Genomic DNA, 7,825 nt, shown 5'->3' with positions numbered 1-7,825 from the left:
GCTGTCAGTGAACTCAGTTTATTGATTATTGATTCTGGTTTATTGATATTTCATAGAGTCCAGATGTCCTTTGAATCAAGGTTGCTTGTTTAAACATTCGTAACCTGCCACCCACACACACACACACACACACACACACACACACACACACACACACACACACACACACACACACACACACACACACACACACACACACACACACACACACACACACACACACAGAGAGTGACAGACATAAAGTAGATTCAGGCTCTTAGTGTTCGATCTCAGTGTTTGTTCTTCCATAAACTGACATCTTTCACATAAAATCAGCTCTTTCTGAACGCTCTCTGAAGCAGGAGCGACGGGAAGCAGCGAGGAGGAGGAGGAGGAGGAGGAGGAGGAGGAGGAGGAGGAGGAGGAGGAGGAGACTTCTGTCATGTCATTGTGTAAAAAGGAACGGCTGATTTCAGGGGAGGAAAAATCAAAGTGATTGTTGTGATCGTCAACATAAATGATCCTCAGCTAACTGTACACCCTTGAACTCGGCCGTCAAACCCTCCATGTGTCTGTTCACGGTTTGGAGAGCAGACGTGCTGAGCCTGGACTTCTGGTCTGTATCTGCTGAGTTAGCTGTTAGGGAGGAAAAATCAAAGTGATTGTTGTGATCGTCAACATAAATGATCCTCAGCTAACTGTACACCCTTGAACTCGGCCGTCAAACCCTCCATGTGTCTGTTCACGGTTTGGAGAGCAGACGTGCTGAGCCTGGACTTCTGGTCTGTATCTGCTGAGTTAGCTGTTAGCAGTGCTCATGGATGGAGAGTCGGCCTTCGCTGGATCGCTGTGATACGGAGGGAAACTTGAACACATGAAGATTCTCAGGTTCTGCAGTCTTCTTCTCTGGTTTCTCAGTGGATTCTGGAGGCTTGCTCTGGATCATCAGAGATCATGATCTCCTCAGGAAGTGAAGTCACACTGAATCAGATCAAGTGTTTCATGTCTGTGAGTTCATGACTCTGAGGAGGAGGAGGGAGAGTCTGCACAAACACAGCCGTCTGTCAGTCAAAGTGTTTAAAGTCTGTTCATCTCCACGAGCTGTGTGTCGCTGCTGCTGACAAACTACAGTTACTAGCTTCCTGTTGTTTTTGACACCTGCATGCACCTGTCCCTGTCACCTCACTCAGCCTCGTGGTCTCTCCCTCCAAACTCCCTTCACCTGCCCGTCAAAGAGGCGCCTCACAGTCTGAAAACCTCTTCAGATGTGTCTTCAAGCAGTCAGGGAAGGTGTTTCCAGGCAGCCGTTCACTTGGCCTGCTGGTGGTCGGTGAACCTCTTCAGGTGGTATCGCAGCACTCCTTTGGTTTTGAATGTCTTGCCGCAGCTGCAGACATGCGGCCGCTCGCCGGTGTGGTCCAGCTGGTGGACTCGCAACAGCGAGCTGGTGAAGAAGAACTCTCCACAGGTGATGCAGTAGTGGCTCTTCTCTCCAGTGTGTTTGGATCTCTGGTGGCTTAGCAGCGAGCCCGACGTGATGAAGTTCTGGCCGCAGTCCTGGCAGGTGAAAGGGCGCTCGCCAGTGTGGATCCTTTCATGGGCCCTCCAGGAGTTGTGGTAGGAGAAGGACTTCTCGCAGTACGAGCACTGGTACAGCTTCTCCTTGGTGTGGCTCAGCCGGTGCATCTTCAGGTAATGAGCGATGGTGAAGCTCTTCCCGCAGTCGCCACAGGTGAACGGCTTCTCGCCCACGTGGAACAGTGTGATGTGAGATCTCAGGTGAGACGACTGGGTAAACCTCTTCCCACAGGTGGTGCAGAGGAACGGTCGTTCTCCGGTGTGGGTGACCATGTGAGACTTGAGGTGAGGCGACTGGGTGAACCTCTTCCCGCACTCTGTGCATTTGTAAGGCTTCAGTCCGGTGTGCGTGCGGTTGTGCAGCTTCAGACCCTGCAGGCTGGAAAAACACTTGCCGCACTCGGTGCAGTGGTAGTCCTTCAGGTCCTCATGGGTCCTCTGGTGGCAGCGCAGGCCGCTCTGAAGCTTGAAGCCTTTGCCACAGGTGGGGCATTTATGTGGCTTCCTGTTGGAGTGAGTCACCTGGTGGAGCTTCAGACTCTGAGGGTTGCTGAAGGTCTTCTTGCACTTCAGGCAGGGCAGCAGCTTCTGGTTCTTGTGCGACTTGCGGTGGAAGTTGAAGCCCTGGTACGAGACGAACATCTTGTCGCAGATGTGGCAGTGGTAGCACTTCTCCCCCTTGTGCACCTCCAGATGCTCAGTGAGCTCATCCCGCTCGCTAAAGCCATCCCCACAGAACCAGCACTTGAAGGGTTTGGTCCCGGAGTGCGTCCGGTGGTGGGTTTTCCAGTCCCTCTTCAGGGCAAAGGTCTTGTCACAGTACGAGCATTGGTAGGGCTCCTTGCGGTCGTGGATCTGCTGGTGGACGACAAGGCTCATCAGGGTCGGGTAGGTCTTCCCACACTGCCAGCACTGGTTGGGTGTCTGTCCTTGGTGGGTTCTCTGGTGAGCCTCCAGGTGAGCCTGCTTGTAGAAACCTTTCTTGCAGTCACAGCAGTAAACCATCTTTCTGCCGGTGTTTGTCGGGCAGCGCTGCCTCTGTCTGTAGTTACAGAGCTGAGGATGATCATCTGTAGGGGAGGAGAGGTCAGAGGTCACCATAAAGATCCTGTGCAAGCAAAACTGTCTCTGTAGAAGTGACAGGGAGTAACTTCATGACGTTAATCACATGAGAAGGTCTGGCTGGGCTCTGACTGAATCCCTTCCATAATGGAGGCAACACATCGAGACTTCGAGCAACGCGTTTTTCCACAAGTCGAAATTTTCAAACACATCAGCGTTCGACTCAAAGAAGCTGCTTCAGTAAAGAGACTGCAATGATTCACAAACAAAAAGGATTCATTTCTAAGTTCAGTTCAGATTTCTTACCAAGAGACAGGAAGTCCCGCCCCTCCAGCAACGCCCTGCAGTCTGTCAGTTTGACGGACAGCTTCTTGAGGACAGGATACGACTGGATCTCCACGTCGCCGTCTGGCTCCATTTTGATCTGAATGCTTTCAGCTGCACCCTGAAACTACAACGTTTGACTTTAATAACGCAGCCAACAGCCAAATCCACAAACTTCAAGACGAATGAAGACATCAGAGCAACTTCATCTTCATCATCATCATCATCATCATCATTGATCATTCACTCTATAATCTACCAATAACAAGCATTCAGGTTTTAGTGAAGAGCTGCAACTACCATCATCTACATCACTGAGTCGTCTGCTGGTTGTCTTTGAAGAGCAGAGCCACTTTACTGTACTGAATGGTACTACTTTCAAGAGTTGAAGTACATTTTCCTGATTATACTTTTACTTATACTTTCACTGCACGACTTTTACTTGTAACAGTATTTGTACAGTGTGGTATTAGTATTTTTACTGCAGAGAGGGACTGACATACTGAATACTTCCTCCAACCCTGAACATAGTGTCATGAACAGCAGAGCTCTGCGGTGTCTCTAACGGCCTCCACCTCAGCGGACATCAGAGCGAGCCGCCGCAGGGACAGACCTCCGCCAGACCCCACTCAGCATCCGCCTGTTTTACATTCTCTGCTCGGCGACAGAAATCCGCCCGCGGACAGACGAACGTCTTTTGATTTCATCGGATGAAGGAACATGACTACTTCATTCGGCCAACACATTATTCATTCAAAGTGAAGCCTGCAGTGGTGCTGGACCTGTTTGTCCCCATCCTGTGGCTCGACCCAGTAAAGACCAGGCAAACCTTCCCTGGCTCTCTGCTCTTTGGCTGGAGCATATTTCTGCTTTGTTGAGGCCGAATTAACCACAGGACATGAATAATGAATTCTGCCATCGTGGTGTCGGTCAGTGCGGGCGGTTTGACACGCGGCCAGCGGTCTTATTATTACTGAGTTTATGAATACGGTTTGGCAGCTCGGCTCCCCTCTGGTCTACAAGCTAGCCCAGTTAGCTTAGCTCAGCTAACAGTCCGGTGTGAAACTGCCCGGTTGGTGGAAGAAGGCGGGTGTTTACCGGTGAAGTCGGGTCGGTCTCCATCCCGCCGGTTCCGCTGCTGAATGGAAATATGACGGTTCCGTTTTCAGAGTTGACTGTTGAGTCCACAAGAGCGAACAGGAACTTCTTCTTCTTCTCCTGCAGCCGCACAATCAGCAGCTGGCGACTTCCGGGGGAAAGTTCAACCTCCCAAAAGAGGGAAGGTCCGAAAATGGAAACTGCTTGAAGAAACCAGGAGGAGGCGAGGGAGGACGTGGTCAGACAGTTCCGGTCCAGGATCTGGTCTCCGTCCCGGATGATCACAGACTACACATACTAATGCTGCGCCCTCCGTTCTTCAGGCTTTCTCTGACTCTGATCAGCAGGTCCAGAAGCAGAAGCTTCATGTGTAACAGATCATCACGGACTGTCTGCTGTCTGAGTCCACATTCCAGCACGTTCGGCTTGTGCGTCTGTGGTTCCTCTGCAGCGGGAACGATGATGAAGCTTTGCATCTTCTTCCTCCCCCTCCTAAACAAACAGCTGTACACTTACCTCCAGGTCACTTCATGGCTGCACCTGATCGATCCAACGTGAAGCTTCTTAATCACATTAAAGGTTGTTTTTCATGAGATGATGTGAAGCTGAAGAGCAGAGAGGCGGAGCTCTGCACACCTGAAAGGTGTCTCACATGCTTACCTTTGCTCGTGCAGCGCGGTGAAGCTGTACGTGGACTGTGGAGTCCCGACTGAGGCACGGCTACATTCGTGCTTCACATCATTCTGACCTACAAACCTCTGACGGGGAGTCACAGCATCCCTGTAACCATAGTAACTGTCTGTCCTGCCTGTGTGGACACCGATGAGACAGAGAGACAAATCAGCCAGTGGGACACTGAGCCAGCGTCTGACCTCCAGAGCCTAAAGTGCTTTCTCTGAGAACACATTCAGCCATAACATCAAAGTGCAGCAGAGTACAAATACTCAGAGACGTGAGACAAACTTTAACAACATGTTTAATGACGTGATCACGGGAGACAAAGTGAGACATGATTTCACTGAATTAGAGACTGAACAGGTGAGAAAAAAACAAAAACACTGTCAGACAGTAAGTGATGACTTAAAACAAGGTGTACGACAAACTTCAGAGTACAGCAGAAACAGGTGTCGTATAAACGTGCACGGGACACGAAAGGGACACGGCCGTTTATTAGACTGTCCCAGTATGAACAGACTGGTGTGAACTGGGACTCAAAGAATCACCAAAACGTCGTCTGTTCTTCAGAAGAATCCACAAAACACATCAACAGACGCGTTTTCCAAGAAGACGAAGACAGCGCCACCTGCTGGAGTCTGAGGGAGGACAGACAGAGGACATCAGTTTGACCTTTGATTTCACTTTTCTAAAGAACTTCTAACCTTTGTCATCATGTGACCTACAGTGAGTCAGCTGTTTGCTCTGATCATGTGACCTACAGTGAGTCAGCTGTTTGCTCTGATCATGTGACCTACAGTGAGTCAGCTGTTTGCTCTGATCATGTGACCTACAGTGAGTCAGCTGTTTGCTCTGATCATGTGACCTACAGTGAGTCAGCTGTTTGCTCTGATCATGTGACCTACAGTGAGTCAGCTGTTTGCTCTGATCATGTGACCTACAGTGAGTCAGCTGTTTGCTCTGATCATGTGACCTACAGTGAGTCAGCTGCTCTGGGATCAGACGAACGCTTCGGTCAGTCTTTGTCAGGGCGCCCCCGCCCTGAGAACACACTGCCTGAGGGGGGCGCTACAATTCGGCCTTTTGTTCACATCATCTCCCAGGAGGCATGAACGCTGCATACTGTGATGTCACTGTGAGATCATGAGCTCATCAGCAATGCTGATGTGTGATTGGCTGCTCGTTCAGATGTGAGGACACTCACCGCCATGTTGGAGGTCTGACCTCGCCAACGTCACAGCTTCAGCAGGTCACAGAGGGCGTTCTGTCAGAGCCAATCAGAGAGCAGAATAACTCAACAGGTAGACACTCAGACCTTGCACAAATCCATTGACCCCCCTGAGCTGCCTGGATCAGAATACGCTTCAGTCCGGTTTTGTCAACGCCCCCCTCTGTGAACAGACTGCTGTGGGAGGGGCTTCAGTCGGCCTTTCGTTACATCACTTCCAGGCAGAAGGACAGGTGGACCAGCAGACCCTCACAAACTACAGAGACCTGGGTCAGGACACCTGGACCCCCCAGGAGCTGGATCGCAGCCTGAGAACTAACAGCTGATCTGGTTCTGACAGCAGCAGCATGTGGGTTCAGTGACTCTTACCTCGCTTGTCAGTCCTGGGGACACAGATGAGACACAGACGGGTTACACTGGTCCTGGTCTGGTCCACTTCAGGAGAGCAGTACTCTGGGTTTGAATGGTGAGACATTCATTCAGCTCTTAGTTCAGTCTCATTTCAATGGTTGGACAAGGATCTGAGGTCCTGTCTGGTCTGAAGTTTATCTTGGCCAGACTTTTCAGCTCAGATGCTTCCTGGCTGCTCACACACCTGGATCACATGATTATCTAGACAGGAGCGACCACTGAGCAGCATCAAATGAACTCCCTTCACCTCTGCTCTGAGGTGAGTCAGAAACCTCCAAACATCTGGACATCAAGGCCAGAGACGCTGCTGAGGTGAACACAGAAGACGGGTTTTAGCACTGAGATGAGAATGGGACAGTGACGTCACAGTGGCCTTGGCCTTTCACAGTGCAGTAACGTTAGTGAAAACGCAGTGTGGACTTAAAACGTGCAGCGCGAAATACAGCTGATGGGTCAGTGTTAACGAAGTGTTGAACGTCTTCGTACTGGATCAGCTGCTCATTAGCTTTCTGAGCTAGTAACTAGCAGCTAGCTAGCTTAGCCACGGATTCTCTTGAATTCGAGCAGCGGATTGGAACCAAATGTGGGACATTACACCACAAATCCCTGAGTGGATGGATTATAACCCAGTTTCCCAATAAAGTATTTCTGACATGTAAACCCACATTACAGTAGTCACACATTACATTTAAAGCTACACCAGTTAGTTTGTGTTTGGTATGAACATCACGTTACGACGCGATTCTGAACTGAGTTCCACCATCGTTTCAGGTGTCTGACCGAAAACCTACCAACAGAACTCATCGACTTCCAGAGCAGGGACCCAGAGGCGCAGCCCGCTGCCGTTAACTCATCCCCGTGTTTCAGGACGTATCCCTGCAGCAGTCTACGGATTCGTGCGGAGTGAAGGTACCCATGAGGTCCTGACCAGAGGAACATGGAGCTAACGATAGCCGCTGCTGCTAAGCCAGCTGGTAAACATAGCTCACTAAAGCAGTAAACTTTACTTCTCAAAGGAAAACAAGCGGCAGCAACCGAAACGTCAGACTGAGACTGAACTGTTCATCGTTACCGGTTACATAAATTAGAACATCATCCAGTTTTAACGGCAGCAACTCACCCGATAATCCCACTGCTTCAGCTCTCACTACACAGCCTCTGGGCGCCATGTTTTCTTTAAGCGATCCAGCAACCAATCAGAGCTCGCGCTTCTTCTTCTTCTTCTTCTTCTTCTTCTTCTTCTTCTTCTTCTTCTTCTTCTTCTTCTTCTTCTTCTTCTTCTTCTTCTGCTGCTGTTCTCAGGTGTGCGTCACACAGTTCCGGTTCTTTACCGCCTTTTTATGGATTGGCGTTTTTACTTGCGCCAAATCTTTCTTCACTATCTAGCACAGCGACACTTGTATGTACGTGAACTGTATATAAATATGTATACATGCACATAATCATTGACTCCGCGTATACCCATTCAAT

The 7,825-nt window shown here is 50.0% G+C and overlaps 1 protein-coding gene, 1 long non-coding RNA gene and 1 other non-coding gene across 3 annotated transcripts; all 3 read right to left on the bottom strand.

Annotated features, from left to right (window-relative positions):
- Positions 1 to 4,748, bottom strand: LOC139339507 (oocyte zinc finger protein XlCOF6-like). The gene is made up of 4 exons (XM_070975160.1): positions 4,042 to 4,748; positions 2,926 to 3,070; positions 751 to 2,627; positions 1 to 584 (listed from the first exon to the last, which is right to left on the bottom strand). The coding sequence occupies exons 1-3, from the start codon at positions 4,063 to 4,065 to the stop codon at positions 1,288 to 1,290; spliced, it is 1,509 nt and encodes a 502-aa protein (XP_070831261.1). The 5' UTR covers positions 4,066 to 4,748; the 3' UTR covers positions 1 to 584; positions 751 to 1,287.
- A 469-nt stretch (positions 4,749 to 5,217) lies between these two features.
- Positions 5,218 to 7,589, bottom strand: LOC139339506 (uncharacterized). The gene is made up of 5 exons (XR_011602661.1): positions 7,476 to 7,589; positions 6,314 to 6,662; positions 5,921 to 5,980; positions 5,694 to 5,838; positions 5,218 to 5,473 (listed from the first exon to the last, which is right to left on the bottom strand). It is a non-coding gene; the product is annotated as an uncharacterized lncRNA (long non-coding RNA).
- On the bottom strand, positions 5,708 to 5,820 carry LOC139339766 (small nucleolar RNA SNORD89). The gene has a single exon (XR_011602893.1). It is a non-coding gene; the product is annotated as a small nucleolar RNA SNORD89 (small nucleolar RNA).
- Positions 7,590 to 7,825: the final 236 nt, after the last annotated feature.

This window comes from Chaetodon trifascialis, chromosome 11 (assembly GCF_039877785.1).
Source record: "Chaetodon trifascialis isolate fChaTrf1 chromosome 11, fChaTrf1.hap1, whole genome shotgun sequence".
In the NCBI taxonomy this organism is placed as follows: Eukaryota; Metazoa; Chordata; class Actinopteri; order Chaetodontiformes; family Chaetodontidae; genus Chaetodon; species Chaetodon trifascialis.
This window is presented reverse-complemented; position numbering and strand designations above follow the sequence as displayed.